This window comes from Typopeltis vanoorti, chromosome 13 (genome assembly GCF_054136105.1).
Source record: "Typopeltis vanoorti isolate ZY-2024b chromosome 13, IOZ_Tvanoo_1.0, whole genome shotgun sequence".
NCBI lineage: Eukaryota > Metazoa > Arthropoda > Arachnida > Uropygi > Thelyphonidae > Typopeltis > Typopeltis vanoorti.
This window is the reverse complement of record NC_143561.1, coordinates 42,487,319-42,513,302: the sequence shown is the minus strand read 5'-3', so window position 1 is coordinate 42,513,302 and position 25,984 is coordinate 42,487,319. Positions and strand designations below refer to the sequence as shown.

At 35.6% G+C, this 25,984-nt stretch overlaps 1 protein-coding gene across 1 annotated transcript in view; it reads right to left on the bottom strand.

Moving 5' to 3' along the window:
* Positions 1–25,984, bottom strand: part of Naa15-16 (N-alpha-acetyltransferase 15/16) — a 396,961-nt gene that overhangs the window by 217,307 nt on the left and 153,670 nt on the right. Inside the window, exon 11 of the mRNA XM_090403132.1 lies at positions 10,902–10,974. Within this exon, the coding sequence (XP_090259258.1) occupies positions 10,902–10,974 (73 nt within the window). The remainder of the gene's footprint in view (positions 1–10,901; positions 10,975–25,984) is intronic.

Genomic DNA, 25,984 nt, shown 5'->3' with positions numbered 1-25,984 from the left:
ACAAAGAAAATAAATATCAACAAGGTGGTAAGATATTCTTGAGGTTGTTGAAGAAGCTTAGAAATGGAGGAAAGAGTGCTGTAAAAGGAGTTAGAGATGATAAAGGTGACATGAAAACAGGAGAAAAAGATATCCTTGAAGTATGGAGTAATTACTTCGAAAAATTGCTAAATGAAACAAGCAGTGATTGCACAGTGGTAAAAAATACTCAACAGGCATACAGTCAGGAATATATATCCATACTTGAAGTAGAAAAAGCCATCAAACGCTTGAAATGTGGAAAGGCAATGGGAGTAGGTGATATTCGACCAGAAATGCTGAAGCATGGTGGTATAAAACTCTTACAGTGGCTGCACTGCATAGTTCAGAAAGCCTGGAAAGAGGCACAAATTCCCGATGATTGGAGTAGAGCTCTAATAGTACCCATATATAAAAAGGGAAATAAAACTGAATGTGAGAATTACAGAGGTATTTCCCTACTGAGTGTTCCTGGCAAGATCTATGTAAGTTTACTTGAGATACGGTTGAGAAGAATTGTGGAAGAAAAGCTTGGTGAAGAACAAGCTGGATTCAGGTCAAATAGAGGCTGTCAGGATTAGATCTTCACTTTATGACAAATAGTTGAGAAAGCATGGAAATATAACAAGATCTGTATTTAAGTTTTGTCGATCTGGAAAAGGCATATGACAAGGTGCCAAGAGAGAGAAGTTAATCAATACGCTACAGTTATATGGTGTCAATGGGGCATTATATCAAGCAATACTTAGTCTTTACTTGAGTTATAAGTCAGCAGTTAGAATTGAAGGAAGTACAGGGAAGATGGTTTAATGTTAAATCTGGTGTGAGACAAGAATGTACATTATCCCCTCCGTTATTCATTATCTATATGGATCACATTATGAAGGAAAGTGGTATTAAACATGATATCAAAATTGGAGATGTTAATGTCAGCTCTTTGCTTTATGCAGATGATGTTATACTTCTAAATAATTCTGCCAAATGTCTGCAAGATTCTCTGACTAAATTGAATAGCTGTTGTAATAGATATGGTATGAAGGTCAGCAATAAAAAGACAAAGACAATGAAAATAGGCAGAATTATTGAAAATGTCCACTGTGTTGTGAATGGAGAACCTGTGGAACAAGTAAAACATTTCAGCTACTTAGGCACGATTTTTAGTGAAGATGGTAAATTAAATATGGAAATAGACAACAGAATCAATAAAGCTGGTATGGTAGGAAGTTAATTGAATAAATTCATATGGAATAAGAGAGAAATTAGTCGGAACACTAAATTAGCTGTATACAAGACAGTGTTCAAACCAGTTTTAACTTATGGATCTGAGAGCTGGGTCAGAAGTAAAACACTTGACCAAAGACTAGACACCGCAGATATGAGAGTCCTGAGAAAGATTAGAGGCGTGAACAGATGGCATCAATGGCAATAAGATATAAAAAACGAGGATATTAGGAAAGAACTTGCCATTGTCAGCATCCAGGAATGCGTTAGTAGAGCTAATTTCAGGTGGTATGGTCACTTAAACAGAATGGGCAAGGAAAGATTAGCGAAACAAGTGTTCTCTGCCAGGTTGGCAGGAAAATGACCCAGAGGAAAACTAAGATATAGGTGGATTGATACGGTACAAAGTGCCTTAGATGATAGAAATATAAGATCTGATAATGTTGGGGTCTTGACAAGTAACAGAGTGATTTGGAGGAAAATTGTAGATAGAAGGTTAGTAATGATGTAAATTTTTAATGTAGTACTATCATATCCTATACACCCCTTGAGGGTATATGTCAGGAATTTGATGATGATGATAAATTATTCACCAAAATACTAAACAATAGGATGAAAAACAAACTAGTTCTCACAAACTAACAAAAGACCAAACAGGATTTAAAAGTGGATATTCAACTAATGACCACCTGCAAACTATTATTAACCAGATAATAGAAAAGAAAAAAACATATATATACCACTTTGTATGGCATTTTTTTGATTATGAAAAAGCATTTGATATGATAGAAAGAATAGCAATAATAGAGGCACTAAATAACCAAGGTACTGAAAACCATACATACAACCTAATACAACATATATACCAGAATGCAACAAGCAATATACAATTAAATAATCTAAAAGAAAAAATTAAAATAGGCAGAGGAATACAAGGAGATACAATGTCACCAATAATATTGAACGCTTGCCTAAAGGAAATATTTAAAAATCTAAATTGAAAGAAAAAAAAAGTATCAGAATAAATGGTCAATATCTAAGCAATTTACGATTTACAGATGACATTGTACTATTTTTTCAAACACCTGAAGAACTAAAAGAAATGATTATAAAGAATTAAGTACAGAAAGCAACAAGTCTGGTCTCAACACAAATATTGATATAGTAATGCCCACAGATATGAGACTCTTCAACACTTCTGCGCATGTCAACAGAAGGAGAATCCATTCCGATAATAGGGTAATCAATCCGTAATGTGGGATGAATTGTTTATTATTACATGTCGAAAATTAACTTCTCTTTAATGATCATTGTAGTTTTTAAAATGGTAACTATTTTGGTTGTATAACAGTTGGAAAATTTTACCTATAAAGCACGTGATTTTGCGCATTGTTGACCAATTCATTCATCACCTTATTTCTTTCTCCCCTTCAACATGAACTGACTCTTCTTGGCAGTCTGCCAACAAGAGCTATTGCTTATGTGGTCGGACTATAAAACCAAACTAACGTTCAGCAAAAATACAAACTACAAACAAAAGATAGAATGAGGTCTGATATGGAAAAAATGAGACTGTGCCTTATTAAAACACTTAAGGAATAGAACAACGTAGTTAAGGATATAAATTAAATTCAACTTTAATAAATATTTTCCGATATTTCGGCAATGTCACATTGCCATTTTCTAAAGGAACTTACACAAAAAAGTTACGTGCACGTAGGCACTACAACACAGAAACTGGGAATGAAGAGATGAAGCTATTGTTCTCCTAACAGTCCTGATGGTGCCCTCTAGCGGGCTAAGTAGGTGTTCTTGGCCGTTGGGCTGAAGGTCTGCAGATGTAGGTCTCCCAAATTTGGGGCAGTCGCATACAACCAAATTTGTTGAGGTTTGGAGAATTTCTTAGGGCTGAGGCTGATTCCATAAAGAGTCTCTCAAATTTGTATTTGCTACGGTGTATCACTGTAGCTTTCTTCCACCGTATTCTGTGGCGTGTATCCAGAGCATGGTCCGCAAGCCCAGAATGACTGTATTTGTGAAAACTGATGTAGTCCTTGTGTTCTGAAATTCTGATATTCGCTGTCCTGCCTGTTTGGCCAAAGTAAGACAGTTTACAACTGCAAGGGACCTGGTAAACACCAGGCAGGTCTAGGGGAAGTGGTTGGTCTTTAGTGGAGCGGATAAGGGATGCCAATTTTCTGTGGGGTTTGTAACTCTTTATGGAATCAGCCTCAGCCCTAAGAAATTCTCCAAACCTCAACAAATTTGGTTGTATGCGACTGCCCCAAATTTGGGAGACCTACATCTGCAGACCTTCAGCCCAACGGCCAAGAACACCTACTTAGCCCGCTAGAGGACACCATCAGGACTGTTAGGAGAACAATAGCTTCATCTCTTCATTCCCAGTTTCTGTGTTGTAGCGCCTACGTGCACGTAACTTTTTTGTGTAAGTTCCTTTAGAAAATGGCAATGTGACATTGCCGAAATATCGGAAAATATTTATTAAAGTTGAATTTAATTTATATCCTTAACTACGTTGTTCTATTCCTTAAGTGTTTTAATAATGCATAACCAACGTATAAGCCTGTCTACGAGAGACTGTGCCTGTATCTCTTTTTATTTAACAAATTGAGAAAATCAACTATGATCTCCTTCAAAATAGTTCCCTTCTGAGTTGACACACAGCTGCATATGATGCTGCCAACGTTCAAAGCAATTCTGCAGATTTTTCTGAAAGGCTCTTGAGGATCTCTATCATTTTTGCTTTTGCATCTTCTACCGACAAAAACTGGGTTCCTTTGAGCGCCGATTTGATCTGGGAAGAAGTAGAAGTCGCAGAGAGCCAGGTCTGGCAAATAGGGTGGGTATTCAAGCACAGTGATGTTGTGATTAGCTAAAAACTGCTTCACAGAGAAAGTAGTTTTTAGCTTTCTTGGTGGAAAATTCAACTGTTTCTCCACAATTTTGGTCGTTTCCTTCTCACGCGTTCACTCAATTTCGTCAAGACTTTAAAGTAATACTGCTGATTTATAATCTGGCCTTGAAACCCACTCTGCTATTACAATACCCTGGATATTGAAGAAAACAATCAACATGGTCTTGAACTTCAAACAACTCATGCATGAGTTTTTGGTCTTGGAGATGTTGCTGACTTCCACTGCATTGATTGTTGCTTGGTTTCTATATCATACGTAAAATATCCAAGTTTCATCACAAGTAATTATCGAATTCAACAAATCTGGTTCATCCTTAATGCATTGCAAAATGTCCAAACACAGTTTCTTCTGATATTCTTTTTGTTCATCTGACATCATTTTTGGAACCATTTTTACACAAACCTTTTTTATGTTCAATTCTTCTGTTAAAATGTGTCGAACACTTTCCCTGTCCAAATGAACTTTCCCAGCTACAACTTGAACACCCAACTTTCTGTCTTTTCAAATCACATCTCACACTTTTTTTTAATGTTGTCATCAATAACTGCTGTGCATGGGTGGCCTGGATAATTGTCATCTTTCACACTTTCTCTGCCTTCCGAAAATCATTTGTGCCATTCAAAAACATGTGCACGAGACATGCACTCTTCACTGTAAGCCTCAGTCAATAATGTTTCCATCATGGATTTCTTCAGTTTCACAAGAAACTCAATGTTAACTCGCTGTTCATTGTTGCACCCCAACATTTTCCAACCGAGGGTAAGAAAACATCTATACCTGAACACGCGTCCACTTGTACTGAGTAAAGTGATGGAGTCAATGTTTCACGGTTAGAACATGCTCTATAACCATCTCTCTTTGTCTCTTCCCTCCCACTCTTCATTCCCAAGCTATAGGGTTAGTCTCATTTCTTTTGTGTCGGACCTTGTAAATGATAGTGAAATAGAAAAGCTAACTAAACTGAAATATCTAGGTCAAATAATTAACATAAATAGAAATTGGGAGCATGAATAAAATACCAAAAAAAAGCATAAGAACAATGCATAATACCAGCTATGACATATGGAACAGAAACTTGGAGCATCACAAGAAGACTGAAAAATAAATTAAGACTTGCACAGAGAAACATGGAAAGATCAATGTTAGATATATAAATATATAATATAAAGTAAAACACATAGAAAGGGCACATCAGGAAAAAAAACAGGATTAAAAGACATCATTAAAGAATTAAAAAAAAAATGGAGATGGATAGGAGACATTGCAAGACATGGAGACAACCACTGGACAAAAATTTGTACAAAATGGCAAGTACAAGAAGGTTCAAGAAGACCTGGCAGACCATCAGCAAAGTGGAGAGATGAAGTACATCATTCAATGGGAAATGACTAGAGCTTATGAGCAATAGAGAAATGTGGAAAAATATGGAAAAGTCCAGCAGTGGATGGATAAGAATTGATTATGTTGATGACGATGAATTAATACTTGTCTATATTTTGGCAATGTTACATTGCCATCATCATCATCAGGGATCACAAAAAACAATGATATGTGCACCCAGGCACTAACACTGGACAAATGAGGCTGAAGAAAGGCAAAGTTGGACCTAGGGTCTTAAATGGTACCGTCTAGTGGGCTGAATTGGATAATTTGGGCCATTGGGCTGAAAGTCTTAGGATGTATGCTTCCCAAATTTGGGACAGTCCCATGCGCCCAAAATTGCTGAGGTTTAGAAAGTTTTTCAGGGCTGAGACAAATTTGAGGAATAGCCTTACATATGTCTGGCATAGGCAGACAGTGGGTCAATGTCCAATATAAACCCACTGTCTGGCTATGCTATTTAGATGATATATTCTCCATATAACCACACGGCTTGGATTTGCTCAGAAATTTCTTGACACATCTAAACAATCAAAATCCCAGGATGCAATTGACCTCAGAAACTGAAAAACAACAATAGTCGCCCATTCTTAGACACTGATTATACAACAGCCTCATGGATACCTGCCATTATCAGTTTACAGAAAACCTACACATAGAGGCACCAGCAGGCATCTCCCATCCCAACAGTATGGGATTATAAAATCACTATATAACAGGGCACAACCTGTAAGTACTTATAGTGCATTAAATCAACTATATTTCCAGTTATAAATCAGTATATCCCCCCCCCCCCACACACACACCAATGGCATTCTTCCAATTGCTCTGAAAGTTTGTGCACCAGATCCGACTCCTATCCTATGTTGCTGTAAATACTCTCTTATTCCACTGGTGTCTATCCCACAACCTGAAAATTGGCCTATATTCAACCCATTCCAACTACGGCCCTATCTTGCTTACCTCAGTCCTGTCTAAAGTAATGGAAATAATCATCAATTACCAACTCCTACGTTACCTTGAAGGCACCCACCTAATGAACGACTGAAGCTTTTGACCAGGTCTGGTACAAAGGCTTACTAAGCAAACCGCCATCATTTGGTCTGTCTCAGGACTTCTGTAGTTGGACTGCCAGCTTTCTGTCTGGATGCACACTGTGTGTGATGGTGGATGGTTCCTTATCCTCTCACCATTCAACTAATGCCAGGGTTCTAGGTTCTGTTCTCTCACCAACCCTCTTCTGTTAGATATCAATGACCTACTTCAATTGACCTCCAATCCAATACAATACAAGTTTTGCAGATGACAGCACATTGTATTCCTCCCTTTCATTTGATAAACCTTACACACACCTCAACCTACAGAACAGCAACCACCACCATCCTCAGTTCTGATCTCCAAGCCATCGTCCAATGAGGTTCAGATAGCTTCATCAATTTCAATGCTAATAAAACCTAGTTCTGTCTTATTTCTCATAAAAAGAACCATTTTTTCCCCCAGTATTATTTTTGACGATATCTAAATTTCCAGACAATTTGAGATTTCTTTTCTTGGAATTACCCTGACATCACAACCATTGCATCATCAGCTTCAAAAAGACTAGGATTTCTCTTTCACTCAAGATGTTACTTCACCCCTGAACAGCTATTAACATTATACAAATCATAAATCCAAGCTATTGAACACAGCTGCTCTCACATATGGGGTCGGGCCCCTAAACGTTTCTTCAAAATGCTTGACTCAATACAGAGGAGAGTAATTGGACTTATGAGGACTTGTTTAAAAAGTTTGGTAAATTTCCAACAGATGGCAACACAATTTGTTCATTCATACCAGTTCGGCGCATATCATCTTTTTCATGACCAATAGCAAAATTTTAGCTACGTGCAATGAGTAGTTCTCGTTTGGCAAACATTTAAAATGACAGTGTTCACATTTTTCATAAAAATGGAGAAAAACGAGTTTCGTGCAGTGATAAAACACTTTTATTTGAAGAAGTGGATGGCCGTGCAGATCAAAGCTTAGTTAGATGCAGTTCATGGGGACTCTGCACCAGCATTAAAGACTACCATATTTTTCGATAGATAACGCGCACCCCAACATTTTCATCACTCCTTTTGCTGTATAGATAACGTGCATGCGCCAACTAGCGGTAGAGTTCAAAACTGCAACCGATGGTGATTTTCAAAAGAAAGACTGTTCCAAAAGGTTGTGATTCCAAAGATATTATTGTTACTGCTAATGATAAAGGTTGGATAAATTCCGAGGTTATGAAATTTTGGTTGGAGAATGTGTGGCGAAAGAGAAAAATGGCATTTTTCAACCCAAAATCTTTGTTAGTATTGGATTCGTGTAAGGCACACACGACAGCAGAAGTTAAAACAATTGCAAGTATTCCAAATTGGCCATCATTCCAGGTGGTTTAACAAAAAAACTCCAACCCCTTGATCTTGCAGTAAATAAACCATTCAAAGACAATTTGCAGGCTAAGTGGGAAGACTGGATGATGAATGGCATCCGTGAATATAACAAAACAGGGCAGATGAAAAGAACGTCATATAAAGATATAGTTACGTGGATTGTAGAAAGTTGGGCTGCTGTAAGTGAAAACTGTGTTAGAAATGGTTTCATTAAAGCACAAAGGAATGCAGTGGTGTCGGGGGACAATGATTATGAAGCTGAAGAAATACCAAACGAAATTTTTAACGCAATTCATTCTTTCAATATTGAGTCTGATGAAGAATTTTTTGGATTTGAATAGTGTAATGTTCAATAAATATTAAGTAATACTTCTACCTTAGTTTTGTTATTACATTTGATTTACCTCTCATACCTTTCAAATGTATACTGCGCATGTTCATTTTTAATGAATTTAGACTTTTTTGTATAGATAACACGCGATTATCTATCGAAAAATATGGTATTTATTTTTGGATAAATTAGCTTAAAAGTGGTCATAAGTCCATCAAAGATGAAGTGCACTCTGGAAGCCTGAGTGAGGTCACTATGAAAGAAATGATTGACAAAATCCATGGTATCATTATGGAAGACTACCGAGTGAAAGTGCGTGAGATTGCTGAGATTGTAGGCATCTCAACTGAATGGGTATACAATATCCTGCATGAAAAATTGCAGCTGAAAAAGCTGTGTGCCATGATTGTTGACTGTTGATCAAAAACGTATGTGAAAAGACATTTCAATGCAGTGTTAGATGATGTTTAATCGCAATTCATCAGACGATGTTTAATCGCAATTCACATGATTTTTTGCATTGATTCGTGACTGTAGATGAAACTTGGATCCACCACTACACACCCGAGTCCAAGCAGCAGTCAAAACAGTGGACAACCCGGTGAAAAGAGCACCGAAAAAAGCGAAGACCATTTTGTCAGCTGGGAAGGTGATGGCCACTGTTTTTTGGGATTCCCAAGGAATTATCATGATAGACTATTTGGCAAAGGATAAGACAATAACAGGAGTCTATTATGCGTCATTTGGACCATTTAAAAGAATAACTAAAAAAAAAAAAAAATGGCCAAGATTGGCACACCCAAAAAAAGTGCTCTTTCATCAAGACAATGCACCTTCCCACACATCGGCTTTCGCAATGGCAAAATTGCATGGACTTGGCTCAGTGCAACTTCTTCTTGTTCCCAAACTTAAAAACTAGCTCAGTTGGAAAAACGTTTCTTCGAATGAGGATGTCATCAAGGCTGTCAATGACTATTTTGCACAATTTGAGAAATCCTACTTTTTAGATGGGAAGAAAAATTGGAAACTCGCAGGACGGAATGTGTAGACCTCGATGGAGACTTATGTCGAGAAATAAAGGTCATTTTTTTCAAAAAAATGTGTTTAACTTACTTTTTTACCAAACTTTTCAAACAACTCTCATATTAATGAGCCATCTCTTACCAACTCATCCCCCATTTTCGTACAGACATTTGGTTTCTGCATTATGTATATTCTACAAATATTTACACAGAAAATGTTCATCTGAAATAGCATCAATAATTACCCTATTTAGTACTAAGCTTGTTGGAACATGTGCAGTTGCCGCTCAACATACTTCATAGTGCATCTTGAAACAAACAGAACAAGTTTCTTTTTCTCTTCCTTAATCCTTGCAACTGTTGTGTTTCTCAAAGAATACAATATACTGTCTTTTTAATCAAATGTAAATAAGTTCCTCCTTTCCCAACCACTATACATATACGGTACTAATGTACTATAGGTTGATTAACCAACCTCTTGTGTATGGGCTTGACATAAAAAAAAAAACATTATTAAAAAAAAGAGGAATTAGATGTGATATCAAAATTGAACATGTTAATCTTTATCCTTTCTTTTAGTGTTGCATGGTGATCAGCATTCATTTTAGAAATTATAGACTTTACAAGCGTGTGATAAATAACTATTTTAAGTTTCCCCGACGTTTCGACCTTCATATTAAGGTCATCATCTGGAGTATATACAAATATACAAGGACATGCTGTGTGCAATGTCTATTACATTTCACACAGTAAGCTAAAGAAACAACGATTTGATCACTGGTTATTCTACTGGCATGATGTCTAGTGAAAAAAAAACATTTTTCTTCTTCTTTCACTAGAGATCATGCCAGTAGAATAACCAGTATGAAAATTGGAAACAATTTTCATGCCAAATTTATTACTGATTGAAAATCAGCAATAAAATATCAAATGTATGAATATAAACTGGATTTTTGATGGAGAGCCTATAGAACAAGTAAAATATTTCAGCTATTTAGACACAATTTTTAGTGAAGATGACAAATTAAATATGGAAGTAGAGAACAGAATAAGCAAAGCTAGTATTGTGCAAATTCAGCTGAATAAATTTATATGGCATATGAGAGAAATTAGACAAAACACTAAACAGTGTTCAAACCAATTTTCACTTATGGATCTGAGAGTTTGGTTAGCATTCAAGAGTGTGCCATTTAATGAAAATGGGGGAGAATGTCATCATGTATGGCTAACTAGTGTTTGATACTAAAATGGCAGGAAAGACCAACATCTAAGTGAACTGATGCAGTCAGAAGTATAAGATCTGACCATACTAGGGTGTTGACAAATGATAACAAGTGATAGATAATTTGGAGGAAAATTGTTACCAGGACATTAGTAATAATCATAGTATTTTGTATGTCCTTTGGAGGAATGTATCAGAAAATTGATGATGATGAGCAACAATATGTCTATTCTTCATAACTACTTTAATTTTTGCATGTATTTTCATTTATATACTTCTCATTTTCTAAAAGCTAAATTAAAATGTTAAATATAAAATAATTTGATGAGATGAAGATTACAGATAACTTACCATCTTCTGTAAATACTTCCCATCGACGTAAGCAGTCAACATAACCAAGTACTAATTCTTCAATTATCCTGACCTATATATATATATATACATATATATATACATATATATACACACACACACACACACACACACACACATAAACCTTCTCAGAATAACTTATGTTAGATAAGCAATAATATACTGAACAAATGTAGTGGAAACAAAATTCTAAGAAAAACGATTAAAATATGGATGATACAAATGATATTTCTTTATATATAAAGAAATGTCATCAATAAAGGAATATTTTTACTTAAGGCTAAACTGTTTGTATTTAAATTTGTGACAACTTAACTTGTACATAATGAATGATTACACATTTTCAATTTTTTAAACTACAATTTACATATAAATTCCATTTGTTTTTATATGACTTTTGCAAAAAAGATCTATTAGTCATAATGACTTGTGACAAACAACTGGAATCATTTCATAATGTATGACTTTTTTCCCACAACACTGACAACAGTAAGCACATCTGGTACATATTGTTGTTTTAAAGCAGTGCATATGAATCTATCTGGTGAGATAAGAACCAATAAAGGATGAAATATATCTGGTTGTTGCTATATGCAAAGGAGAGCAAAAGGAATGTGGATGACATGCATTAGCAAATTAGCTCAATGAGAACAAATAATCATTATGGAGGACTTAAACTCTGAGAAGATTGGAAGGAGAAAAGGGCAAGTGGAGTTTATGCAGCTACTGAGACACAAATACTCAAACACCAAGTAATAGAAGGGACCTGGAGATGGAGTATATTAGATCTGGGGGATAGCATTACAAACTTTATCCATAACCATGATAACCATGTTGCTTGTGATTAGCAAGAATGATCTTGTAATCTTGAACCTGGAAGGTAGTTACATGTGTGAAATTTTCAATTAAGAAGAGGTATATATCTCAGTATGTCATTCATGGTGGTAAAAGTATTAGAAAAATTGATAAAAAAAAAAAAAAAAAAGAATTCAAGAATGGGTAGATAAAAATATGATACTGTATGAGGGTCAACATGGCATTGTGAAGGGTTAGTCATGCCTTAGTAATTTACTAACTTTTTATAATAGAGTAACAGCTGAGTTGGATAAAGGAAATGGCTACATGATGACATGGCTGGATTTTGCAAAGGCATTTGACAGAATACCACATGGAACACTGTTACTCAAATTAGAACTCAAATCAAATGGGGATGAATATGACACTGGATAAGAGGGTGGCTGCTGGACAGATATCAAAAAGTAGTATACGAGAGGATGAATTGAGGTGAAAACAGGTGACTAGTGGTGTGCCACAAGGGTCAGTGCTGGGACAACTGCTGTTTAATTTGTACATAAATGATACAGGAAATGACCTGAGAGGAAATATTCATTTGTTTGCTGATGATGCAAAATTAGGTAGAGTAATAGTTAATCAAGGCGATATGGAGAACTTGTAGGATAATTTAAATAGGCTGTCAGTATGGGCAAAAGTTAATGGGTGTCAGTTTAATGTTGAGATATGTAGAGTTATGCATTTTAGGATAAATAGATTACAAGCTGTGTATCTAGCTTCACCTATTTCCTGTACTCCAGGAAATAGGTGAAGCTAGAGATTTAGGGGTGGTGGTGGCAGACAAAGAGTTAAAGTTTAGCGGACATACTGCTAAGGTTGCTAATGTAGCACATAACACATTAACAAGTAGAGATAAGGAAGTCATAATTCCTCTTTATAAGGCCTCGATACGCCCACATCTGGATGATTGTGCTCAATTCTGGTCCTCTGGGTTTCTTGGGGATGAAAGAGATGGGGAGAATTCAGAGGTGAGTGGACTGTGCCCTATGAGGATAGACTGAGCGTGTTATCCTCTAAGGGGGACAAGTTGAATGCACTTGTGTCATCTGTCATCTTTCAAGCTGAGCCAATAACTAATCAGAAAAGTGTAGATTTTTCAATGCTCTGCTTTTTGATAATTTTGCTTTTAATTTTATAAAGTTCTGGATCCAGATGCTATGTAATGATTTGTCACTAGCTGAAAAAATTACCTTACTAGACCAAATCAAAGGCCACTTGCCGAATACTAGTCATCAGTGTCTGGAGGAGATAACTGGAGTACTGAATGTACCAAGAATGATCATGCTGCCAGAAGGAACATACCAAAAAAATGGAAGCATGAAGGCAAGGATCCTGATGTTGAGTATGCCCTAAATCAGTGGTCCAATATTAAAAAAGAAGTTATACAGGAGCTAACTAAAGCCTGCTCACGATTTTAAAGCAAACAGACGGTTCTAAATCTGATACCATCTGATTCTAAGAAAGCAATGGATCGTATAAATGTATTATGCTGTTCAAACATATCAGGAACTTTTCCCAACAGCTACTGATCTAATGTGTTATTTTGTTTTAATAGGATTACACTGAAGGACAACATGTCTCTCTTGATACCAAAGATGAGGAAAATTTAAACGTCATTTAATCTGAATAAGTGATTTGTTGTTAAGTGAAGTGTTAGTTTGTCTTTTTTATATCTTTTTAACTATTAACATGAAACATGGATGCTGAAGAAGAAAGTTCAGAAGATGTAGAAATGCTAAATGAACACTAGAAAATTAAATGAGCGTACACTATCACACATATGTATCACAGTTTGTAAGATGTTTGTTCAGTTATTATTATTTTTAATAAAAATTAAGTTTCCAGTAGTTATAAAATGGTATGTTTTTGTTGGCTTATGAAATGTACCCCCCACATCTCTTAAGATGCCATCCATCCATCCATCCACCTCTGGATGTGGATTCTAATTTGTCACTCCAGCTTTAATGATCACTCCAGGGATACTGATTGTGCTTAGTGGTCTGTAATTGGTTGCTTCTGTCGTAACTCTACTCATGTATAACAGAATTATCTTGCTGTCTCCCCCCCCCCCTTTCCACTGTGCTCACGTTGAGACTCAAGATCAATACCTAAGTCCAAGGCACTTCTGATTCTTTTGCATGTTGATGCAGTACCCTGGCTAATATCCAACTTAATCCCACTACTGTGTAAGAATCAAGCCAACCTCTTCAAACAGCTTTAATATCACCAACTCATCTGCCTCTACCCTTTCATCTAGTTCCACCTCAGCATCAGGATAACAAATAGTTCTGACTGAAATATATATCCTACTAAAGTTACTGCTTAGCCACTCCAGGATGCAGTTTGTGATTATTGGAATTGGTTTCACAGTCTATGAACCATGGAATGATGCCCATGCAACCATCTGGCCACCTCCACCTGTCTCTAGTCTTACGATGGCTTGCCACTTGAATTCAGTTAAATGATGTCTTGCAACCATCTCCAAGAATTCTGATATCACGAAATGTCTTGTTCTCACTCCAGACACGAAATGGAAAACCACTCCAAAATGTCCACTTTTATGCTGTAGTTCATTTGCATACACTGCTGACAGCACCACTCATCTGTAAATGATAAACAGACCTAGTATTTGTCCTTATGAACAGAGGTACTGCTGCAGTGATGATGACATAATGTACTTGACTTTTTTATTTTTTACCCTTTTTTTACTGAGTTATTGTGATTTTTCTCTTTGTTTCTTAATTTATGGAACCAGTGTATGTGTGAATACATGACAGTTCTGACTGGAATATATATATTCCATAAACCTACAGTACAACAGTACAATTCGTGTGTGTGTATATATATATATATATATATATATATATATATATATATATATATATATATATATATATATATATATATATATTGTAAAAATAGAGGTTGAATAACTTAAACCGAGAGTTAAGTAAGTAAAAAAGGTTTAATAGTAAAACATGACTAGTTTTGGCTTATAACAGCCTTCATCAGGTGACATTATAAAAGAAAAGAAATATCTAATTATATATATATATACTAACTTACTGCATGTGTGTGTGTGTGCATACACAGTGATCTCTCAATTGTCCAATTTAAAGGAAAGAATCTTCAATTAACCAATCCTTGAATAAGTTAGTGTGTTAAATGACTTCTACAGAACCAGAATGCATTTGTACTGCTACAGATAACCCACCGTTTACTAGCAAATTGCTAATCACTCAATTATTCATGGTTGAATAATTGAGCAATTACTGCATATGTGTGTTAGTGTGTATAAATATGCATATGTATATATTAGCACCACTTTTATAAGTATTTAAAGATGCCAATCAGTATATAGGGGTGCCTATTCTAGAAGTTTTGCTCACTCATGTCTGTAGTACAGCATACTGTCATCAGCAAATTACAGATGGTATATGCAGTCAACCAGATCATCAGTAGACGAGATACATAATGAAAATATTCAGTAAAAGAATAGAGTGCTTTAGTATCAATATTTCCAAGTATGAGGGTAAAGAATCCATTTTGTATTTGTTCAAAGGTAGATGACATAAGAAAGAAATTGTTTGTGGTATGACAAAACAAATACTAGCAATCATTTATTAGTTGAAAGGTTTCCAGGTGGTGCAGAAATTGAATCTTAATGGATATGTCATTATTTGAAAAAGAAGTGAGGGTAATAAAACAAGAAGTGAGGGGATTGGTGTCAAGGCTATCAGGTGAAAAGACATGCTATTAGAAAACTCCTGAATGATTTGTGATTTTGTTGATTAAGTGTTTTCTTAGATTTAATGGTGTATTTTTAGTATATTAATGTAGTTTTTTAAGTGTAATTATTATTTTACAGCATTTTATAACATAATTGCAGAATTATTATTAGTTGTTACTATTCTTAAGAATGGTGCCGAAATCGTTGTAACAAGGCAGTGTCTAAAGCTCAAGTTCTTACTGCTAAGGAGAGCATTTGTCCTTATGAACAGAAGTACTGCTGCAGTGATGATGATAATTTATCTGAGGATAAGGTGACATTAGAAAAATCTCAATTAAAAAAAATTATTAGAAAATCAACCAGAGAATTGGAAAAACGTTTGGCTAAACAGAGACATGATAAGAAAAAATTATCAGAACAAGAACAGGCAGGAAAGTACTAAATTTGGTAATCATAATATTAATAACAAGGTAAGTCAGTTGAAATCTAAGAAAAAAGAGGTGATATGGTATGGCGACTCAATTTCAAAATTTGCACTTGCCAATGGAGTCACCACTTCTAGTTTCCCAGGGGTGAAAACTAAAAATATGACAAATGTAACTGAAAAGCAAAAGAGATGGTAGTTCTGGTAAGTGATAATGATTTAAGCAGTGACAAATATAATATGAGAGAAGATATGAGAAGGTCTGTTAGAAGAAGCGAGAAAGAAATGTGGACTAAAAATTGTAGGATTGCTACCCAGATATGACAGAACTGAGCTAAGAAGGAGGGCAATCAGAGCAATTGATTTCACGTGCAGGCTGTGTAGAAGAAATGGATGCAAGTTTTTAGATATGTGGGTGTGCTTGATGGCAGAAAAGACTTGTATAAGAAGGAATTCACTTGAATTCATTTGGCATCAGGAGCCTGGAGAAATTACTTCTTGGTGTGAGATATGAGACCTAATGCAGAGAGTCAGGGAAACTAGATCATCAAGGGAGGAATGAGAAAAATGTGTGTGAAAGTTCAGCTATGGTATGCAAATATGATAAAGATATGAATGCTTTCGAACATGGTTATGTATGTGGTGAAGGGGGCGGGAAAATATGCTTTGGATTTGGACCTTTTAAATATGTCTGGGGAGGGAAAAGAGAAAATTCTAAACAAGACCAAATAGATTGCATATCAAAATTTTTTATGTCTATGCACAAATGCATTAGTGAAACCTGGCTATCAGAATCAGGTATGGTAAGTGGGATCGAGTGTAATGGATATACTATTTTTAGAAATGACAGAAGAGATAGGAGAGAAGGAGGAGTACTACTAATGATATTAGATGATTTAAGTCCAGTTAGGGTAGAAATACAAGAAAACAATGATGGCAACAATGTCCCATGTAGCAGTGAGTTTGAGTCTGTCTGGTGTGAAGTGGAGGTTAATAGAATGAAATATATGGTGGGTTGTTGCTACAGACCTGGTGGCTCAGTTGCAGGGGTCAAGGAAATGCATCACCAATTTAGCCTTATGGGTACCAAACAAATGATCAAATTATGGGTGACTTTAATTTTCCAAACATTGATTGGATAGAAGAGAAATCTCATAATAAGAAAGAACAGGAATTTATTATATTGTTGCGAAACGACTTTCTCAAGCAGCATGTGAAAGAAGGAACTCAATGTCAAAGAGTGTTGGATTTGCTCATACAGTCAGAAGGGGTCCCTGTTAAGAATATGGCTATTGTACCACCAATTGCAAGTGATAATGCTGTACTTTCTTGGGAAGTATCTAATTGTATTGATGCTCTGATTAACGCGTTCGCTGCCAACTATTAGTATACTTGTAGTTGGTATATGAGCCTCACAAGCGAACTACAAATATACTCGTATGTCGATTACCGCCGGCTATGAGATTACTCGAACTGACCTTGAAGAAGTGAAAGTGCCTGGCGTGCTATAACAAACTATGCCCGAGGAGTGCGGCAGTGAACGTGTTAAAACAGGTTGCATGCTGAACTACAAAGTTGGAAATTATGATCAACTTAGCAGAATACTATCTTTTGTTCCATGATATCAGTTACTGAATGGGAAAAATGTCAACAATGCATGGGAATCTTTGAAAAAGTGCTTAAATGAGGTGGTATCAGACTGTATCCCTAGTGTTCGAAGAATAAATAGGTTGGGAGTGAAATGGATGTGCAACCTTATTAAGCGAGAGATCCACAAGAAGATGATGTGGAAAGAATATCATGAGAATAAGAGTGAGAGCAAGTTATGAAACATATAAAGCTCAGGCCAGAAAAGTAATGAGTATTGTGTGGAAAGCTAAATCAGAGTATGAAAAGAAATTGGCCATGCAAGCTAAAGGCAATCCAAAAGAATTTTACCATTATGCTGCAAGCATAAGAAAGAAAGAATGTGAAAGAATAACTTTATTGAATGCAGATGGTACTCGAGTGTCAGAAGCTAATGAGATTGTGTTCAATTAATGAGTGCTCACTTTGCTAAGATATATCAACCAGGTGTATGTAACATGGTGCACAGTGCTACTGCTACATTGGATGAAGAGTTAGAGGTTCATGAAAATTAGGTTGAAGGGCTGTTCCATAACCTGGATAAGAATTGTCTATAGGGACAGATGGAATATCGGCCCGTTTGCTAAAGAAACATTCAGCCGAACTGGCTATGCCTTTCATATGTTTGTATTACTTGAGTCTCAGCTCAGGAATGATATCACAGGAATGGAAGAATGTATGATAGTTCCATTGCACAAGGGTGGTGCAAAAACTGACGTGTCTAACTACTAACCTATCAGTATTTCTGGTGTGGTAGTGAAGATTTTAGAGAAGTTGGTAAGAACTCGCATACAGAAATGGTTAGACAAGCAAGCTATACTCTATAAGTAGGAACATGGGTTTACTCAAGGAAGGTCATGTTTTAGCAATTTGCTCATATTTTATAATAATGTTACGGCTGAGTTGGATAAAGGGAATGGATAAACTATGATAATGTTGAATTTTTTTAAGGCATTTGATAGGATACCACATGAAAGGCTGCTGCATAAACTAGACAATATGGGATTGGAATATAAACTCTTGACTTGATCAGGAGATGGTTGACAGACAGATATCAAAAAGTGGTACACAGCAGGTGTGAATCTGACGGATTTAAGGTGACCAGTGGTGTACCTCAGGGTTCATTCCTTTGGCAATTATTGTTCAAACTATACATTAATGACACCAGGCAGGGTCCAACATGAGATGTGCAATTGTTTGCCAATAAAGCAAAGATAGGCAGGGCAATCAGAGATGCTACTGATATTCAGTACTTACAAAGTTCCAGTGGCATATTACGTGGGTGGTCTGAAAAGTTCTCGGCCTAACAATGAAAAAACAAATTTATAATTTCAAAAAAAAATTTTTTTTCCCCCCAATATAATCTCCTTTAAGACTAATACATTTATTCCAGCGATGCTCCAGCACCTTTATTCTGTCCCTGTAGTGGTTTTCATTAAGATCTGCAAAATACCCCCCTACAGCTGCAATCACCTCTTGATTCGAAGAAAAACGCTGACCAGCGAGGAAGAGTTTTAGTTTGGGAAGAGATTGAAATCAGAGGGAGCCAAATCTGGGAAATAGGGTGGTTATTCCAACAACTCATAGTGCAGATCCCTTAATTTTCCCATTGCCAAAACACCTTTGTGGGCAGGTGCATTGTCCTGATGAAAGATGATTTCTTTTCTTCTGCAAACCAAGTCTTTTCTCACAAATTTTTTCGTCTAGTCTGGTTAAAATATCAGAATAATATTCCCCAGTTATTGTTTTACCCTTTTCAAGATAATTAATAAACAAAATGCCTTTAGCATCCCGAAACACCAATGCCATGACCTTTCCTGCTGATGAAACAGACTTTGTCTTCTTTGGCACTGAACAACTGGCTTCTGTCCACTATTTTCACTGCTGTTTGGATTCTGGTGTGTAATGGTGAATCCAAATCTCATCCATAGTAATAAATTGACACACAAAATCAGTTTTATTCTTGTTAAAACGCTCCAAGCACTGTTCAGAGATTTTCATGCAAGTGCATTTTTGATGTGTTGTGAGCAAGCGCGGCACCCATCTTGAGCAAAGCTTTTTCATTTGCAATTCTTCATGCAAAATATATCCTACACTTTCTTTTGAAATGCCTATAGTCTCAGTAATTTAATGCCTTTGACTCGCCAGTCATCCAATACTATATCGTGCACTTGATCAATGATTTCTGGTGTGTTGTTACACTTTTTGGACATCCTTCACATGGATCATCTTCAAGGCTGGTACTGCCACATTTAAATTAAACTCGGCAGCCTATTTCTTTATTGTCGAAAAAGAAGGAGAAAAGTGCCCATAAACTTTTATGAACTTAGAATGAATTTTTTTGCCATTAAACCTTCTTTTACAAAGAATTTTATAACCACATGATACTCAATTTCATCCATTTCAAGGGCTACAGACAACAGTTTTGCTTCAGACAGCTGTATAAAACAAACTACTTGATAGAATGACTTGCAATTTTATGTGAATGCTTATGACAGATGTACCAACTTAGAAAAAAAAAATCTTGCCGATAGTGTTGCCATCTATGGTCGAGGCCAAGAACTTTTCAGACCAGCCTCGTATATTAAGTGGGATTATGCTACAAGAAACTGAGGAGGCAAGGGATCTTGGCATATTGGTGGATCGGAATTTGAAGTTCAAAGGTCACATAGCAAAAGTTGCAAATACAACTCAGAGGATAATTGAGATGTTGAAGCAAACCTTGACATGTAAGAATAAGGAAGTAATTTTGCCTCCTTATAAGGCTTTGGTAAGACCACACCTGGATTATTGTGAGCAGATTAGGTCTCCTGAGTTCCAAGGAGATAAAGAAGCTGTGGAAAGGGTGCAAAGAAGAGTTACAAAGATTATGATTATGGGATTTAGATTATGAGGACAGATTGCGAGTATGTGGACTGCAGACTCTGGTTAACAGGAGAAAGAGGGATGACATGATAGAAGTCTATAACGTTTTGAATGGGTGTTATAGGATACATTTGATAAAATTTTTTGTTATATGGAAGGGGAGAGAGAGAGAACAAGGGGATATCCATGGGAGTTGTCCTTGACTCTCTGGAGATCTCAGATGATGATGATAATAACAGCTGGTATTTTCTTTTCTGCTAAAGAACAGATTGAACATGGCTGATTTCCAAACTCCAGTACATCAATTTCAGCATATAGAAAATTTTCAGCAGAAGAACACAGAGCGCAATGAGACACAAAACAGGAATCAATCTGGAGAATAAAATAAATCCTCGAAACAAAGAAATTTTAATTTTAATCTCTTAATGAATTAGGTTGAAAACCTAGCCTCACCAGAAGGCTAAGGTTTTTTTTTTTTAATTATTTTTAAAAATATATTTTTCTTTTTTATGTAATCAGGAAACCCTGCTCTAAGCTAAACATGAAACTTTTTCAAGCCACTTCAGTCGTCCAATAATCTGGCAATGGTTTTTCCAACAGGTTATGAAATTCATCTCCCACCCTGAAAACATTCACAAACATCCATGTCCATAGTGGAAATTCAATCTTCAACCTACTGGTTGTAGAGATGTTATGTTATGCAATCAGCAAACAGGTCAGAAACCTTTTTCTGAAAAACTCAAGACAGGAATAAAATTCTAGGTTTTCGGAGTGGTATATTTACTTGGATTATCAATGCAAGAGTTTGGCAAAAGGTGAAACAATAAAACTGGCTTTCTGTGGGTAATAATGCAAGTTGGTTATGGTTCAAGAGAGTTGCCAAAGTAACTAAATTCAGAAGTATATTTTGTCAGTTAACTGTGTGTTCATCCTAGTTTTAATGTTTTTCTGGAAAAACAGTTTCGATGAAATCTTGTCATCTCTGTATGAGAGTAGCTAGCTCACTTTCAGCTGAAATGTTCTCACACATAAAGTTAGCCAATTAACAGGGCATGGGTTCAAATCCCAGTGTAGTCATGAATGTTTTTCAATAGCAGAGAAATTTTATTGTCCAGTGTGAGGCTGTACTCAGCTATCAAAGTTCCAAAATGGTTTGAAATTCCATATTTGGTGCCTAGAGCAGGGTGTCCAGATTATTCAATCGTTAGCCAGCCATCCAAAGTGCTAATATTAGTATAATAGGTCTGGAAACTTTCATTATGGAAAACATATATAAAAAGATCCCTGTGTCCAATAACGATATAGTTGAACTGTCCGAAGCAAAATGGTAGAAACAAAGTTGAATAAAACTTGTAGCTAACAATGGTAAAGGTTCAGAGAGCCTATCATTTGAATATAATGCAAATGTTCCATGTCTTGTTTTTTTTTTTTTTTTTTTCAATTTCAAAATAATTTTTCAGTATTTTTTTTGACATATTGGACAGCTTCGTACATTTATGAGGGAACCAAGGCTGAGCAAAATGGATACAATTTAAAGTAGAATGAAGTTACCATACCTATAAGAAGCAGGAATTACAAAATAAAGAGAAAAAGTTGTCCTAAATTTCACTGTTAATAAAATTTAACATCAAATTATTAATATATTATATCATATTAATTTGAATGCAATACATGTTTCCTGTTGAGTTATAACAACAAGAGTACACTTGTTCAGTGAGTGATATCATAATCTCCCATTTTAAGTAGTTTCAGTCAATACTTCCTAATCACTAAGTGTTCTATGAGGTGCTACCCTAAAGTTCGGGGAATGTAAATAACCGCTAAGAACCAGTTGTAGTACAGCCTTCTACTGCTATAAGGGGCAAGTGGTACCCATTATGAATCAGTTGCCAAAGGCAGTAAGGTGAGAGGCTGTGTTCTTTTATTTGTGTTTTTGTTTTGTAATGTTGCATTTCAGCAGTTCATTGATTTCTTCTCCAACGAAATGGCAGATTTTAAGAAGTAAAGAATATGCACAAATTTTGCTTCAACCTCACAAAACTGCTGCAGAAACCCAGTGAATGCTTATGGAAGTGTTTAAAAGTCATCAAATTCACTGGAAAAAAAAAAAAGAAGCTTTTTTTTTCCTTTTTTGGACACCAAAGGCAATATATCCACAAGAAATTTCTTTCCCTCTGGTCAGACCATCAATGGTAAGTTTTACTGTGAGGTTTTGAAATGCACCTGCCCACACATCACTCATTTGACAGTTCCTGGTTCACAAAAACAACAGTTAACCCCATTCACCTGACTTTGCCCCTTGAGATTTTTCCTATTCCCCACAATAAAAGTCTGGCCAAAAGGGTGTCATTTTGACACAACTAAGGCAAAATCACAGAAGGTGCTCAACACAGTCACACTTGAGGAATTCCAAGGACGAATGGAAATGGGAAAAACTGCTGAGATCACTGTATATATATGCATACGGGGAATTCTTTGAAACAGGTGGAAACATGAGTTAGGGTAAGTAAATTTTTTTTATGGTCAAATCCCCCAAATTTGGGTAGCACCTCATAAATGATATATTAACAATGACTGCCTAAATTGTAGCAAACACAAATTTCCACATCCCACACCATAATAAAGGGAGAGGTACATATAAATAACTATAACCTTTTTCTGGCCATCATAATTAGTTTCATCTTTTAAAATAAATTCAATTCCCAGGAACAGAAAATATAAACATTACAAATATAATTAAGGAAATGAATCATAGAAAATCACAAGTGAATATAAAGCTCTTTTCTGGTATTATTGTGCTGCAGACATAATTTTGCTATTAAAACAGTCCAGTTATAGTGGGAAAAAATTATTATAACACAAACATCTTCATGGAGCTCAAAGACGGATCATGGGAGACTCAGAAAATATTTGACCAACCATTAACCCATTATTTATACAATATCTATTATATTTCTTTTTAAACTAATTTAGTTTAAACAAGGCACTCACAAATGACCCTGGCAATCAATTCATTCTGCTGTTCTCTAGCAATGATCCAGTGACACCCCTTGGAAGCTACACATGTACTCAATTTCCAGGAATCATCTCTGCTCTCCTCCCAATCATATTCTGAAAAATTTTTCTCTGCCTCAACCATATAACATCCTTTTAGTAACTCATGTCTCTGTTATATCCCATAACAACCAATTCTGTAACTACAAATCTTCAATCTCTCTCTCCTCACAGGAAGTATATCCATAGGCCAGTCACCATCTCAGTCACCCTCTTGGCCTAGCATAGCAACTGATATATATATTGGTCTGTTGGCATTTATTTCACACTATATAACTCCAAACACTATATTCTGCTCCTCTGCCCTCCTACTGAACTCCTATTCTTTTTTTTAGCTGCAATTCATCTGCTATCATCAGATGAATCTGATCTCCTAATCTCCCTGATATTATCATGTCCTTCGCATTCTACTTCTATGTCATCTTCTGTCAACCATGTTTCATTAATGCCAATAATGTTTAGCCAAAATAGAATTTACCAATACCAAAAATTTCCCACTTGTTGCACACCTTCTGGCATTAATATACGTAACATGTAAGTTATCACATGGGCTAAAAAGTACCTTTATGCTTTGTGCTGACTATCTAATTCAGATCAGTGGTGTAGCTAGAGCTTTTGCTGCCCCTCTCAATACACACCAAAAATACCACAAAAAGTCAAAACGACGTATAGGGAAATAAATTAAAACACTATGTTTATTTTTGAAGTAAAACTTTAATTTCAACATTCTAAAATGTTATTTTTCTTGCTTTTCTGTTAGCAAAATCATTGATGACATTGTCGAAGTCTATTTCATAGTAATGTGGGTAATTCTTAATCAATTTTATTTAGAAAAACTCCTCTCACAACTAGCAACACTTACAGCAATTGTGAGGAAAATTTGCTGTAGTATTACAATAGTTGGAACTGAGTTCTTGAGACTGTATTTTAGAATTAACTGCAAGAGTTCAAAAATGTTCAAAGTGCCACCAGGGCGGACTGCCCCCCCCCCTCTAGCTACGCCTCAGATTTGGATTCATTACCTGAAGAACTATATTCAACATTTTTTTGATCTCTCATACTCACTTAACTCAAAGGTGTCAACCCCCCCCCCCCCCCGCCCCAAAAAAACATTCCATACCTCTGGCTTTGCTGATTTCCACTTCCAATCTAACATTCAACAACACTTTTCCAGACATCTAACTCCAGACCCATTCAAGTGGAATCCATCCATCAGCATTATATTATTTTATCAAGAATTAGTTTATATATGAGAAATGTTGCCCAGCAAATATTCATTCAACTATACTGAAATTAAGGTTATCAACTCATATAGCATATTTATATAATAACAAGTCATGCAAATATTATCATGACATTGTAACCTAAGTAGCAAATTTCAACAAATTTAAACCAGCTAAATGAGAATTTATTAATAGCACTTTGAAATATTTTGCAAAATTCTGGCAATTTTTTTAAAAATGTACTAATGCTGAAATCAAAAATTTTATTCTATCTATCTAGAATAGAGTTATTATTGAAACACTTCAAAGAGCTTATCCACATTATCATGCATAATACCTTCCATAAGTTACTGAAAATACTGCTGAGCCATCTTATAAATGTAGTATCATTTTTTAGTAAACTCCACCAATGTGCTCAAACTACTATCAGATTTTGCAGACTTATTTTAATTGTTTCCAAAATGTAAAGAAAATTCAAAGGGATGCCAGTTTTACTCTGTGGAGGTAAATGCTATACCTTTAAATGCCTACCAGCAGTTTTTTGAAAATTTGTAGGACAATAAAAATGCTGTATTGAGTTAAAGGAAGATTACATTGAAAATAAAAAAAATGATTAGTCTTTACAGTTGATCTTTTTTGTGTACGAATTTTGTCTCATTATTTAATGGACACACTGTGTATACTTCAGGTCACAACAAGAAATGGTATCCCCCCCCCACCCCTCTTTTGTTGCTTTCAGTAACATCTACTTTCTCCAGAGCTTACAGGGGAGAAAGACTAATATAGCAGTTTGTTTCACCAGTTTTTATCAAAAAAAAAAAAAAAAAAAACCTCCAATAACTCATTTCATTTCCTATATAAAAGTAAGTCAGTAATTGCTACTGAATTAGTAATTAAAAACATATCTCAACTTCAAATCATTCTTCAGACTGATGGTCTTAAAACATTTCTTTTTGAATTAGAGAGCAATAATGGTTCCTGAAGTTTTAAGTGAATAAGTCCTATATGGATTAATGACTATAATAGACTTCATACTTACCCCCCCCCCCCCTTTTACTAAAAATTTATTTCCTTTCCCAGTCTTCCAATCTGGTATGGATACTTAGATGTTGGTTTTCCCTCATGTTCAAGTTTAAAGGAGAAAACACATGTCTAGAGATAATAATTACTAACTAAATTTTATTTAACTAATAAATTACTATGCCAATATTTTGCCTTGGTCACTAAGGCATCTTTATGAGCACAAAATCAGATAACTAAGCACACGAATGCATGCACACTAACAGGG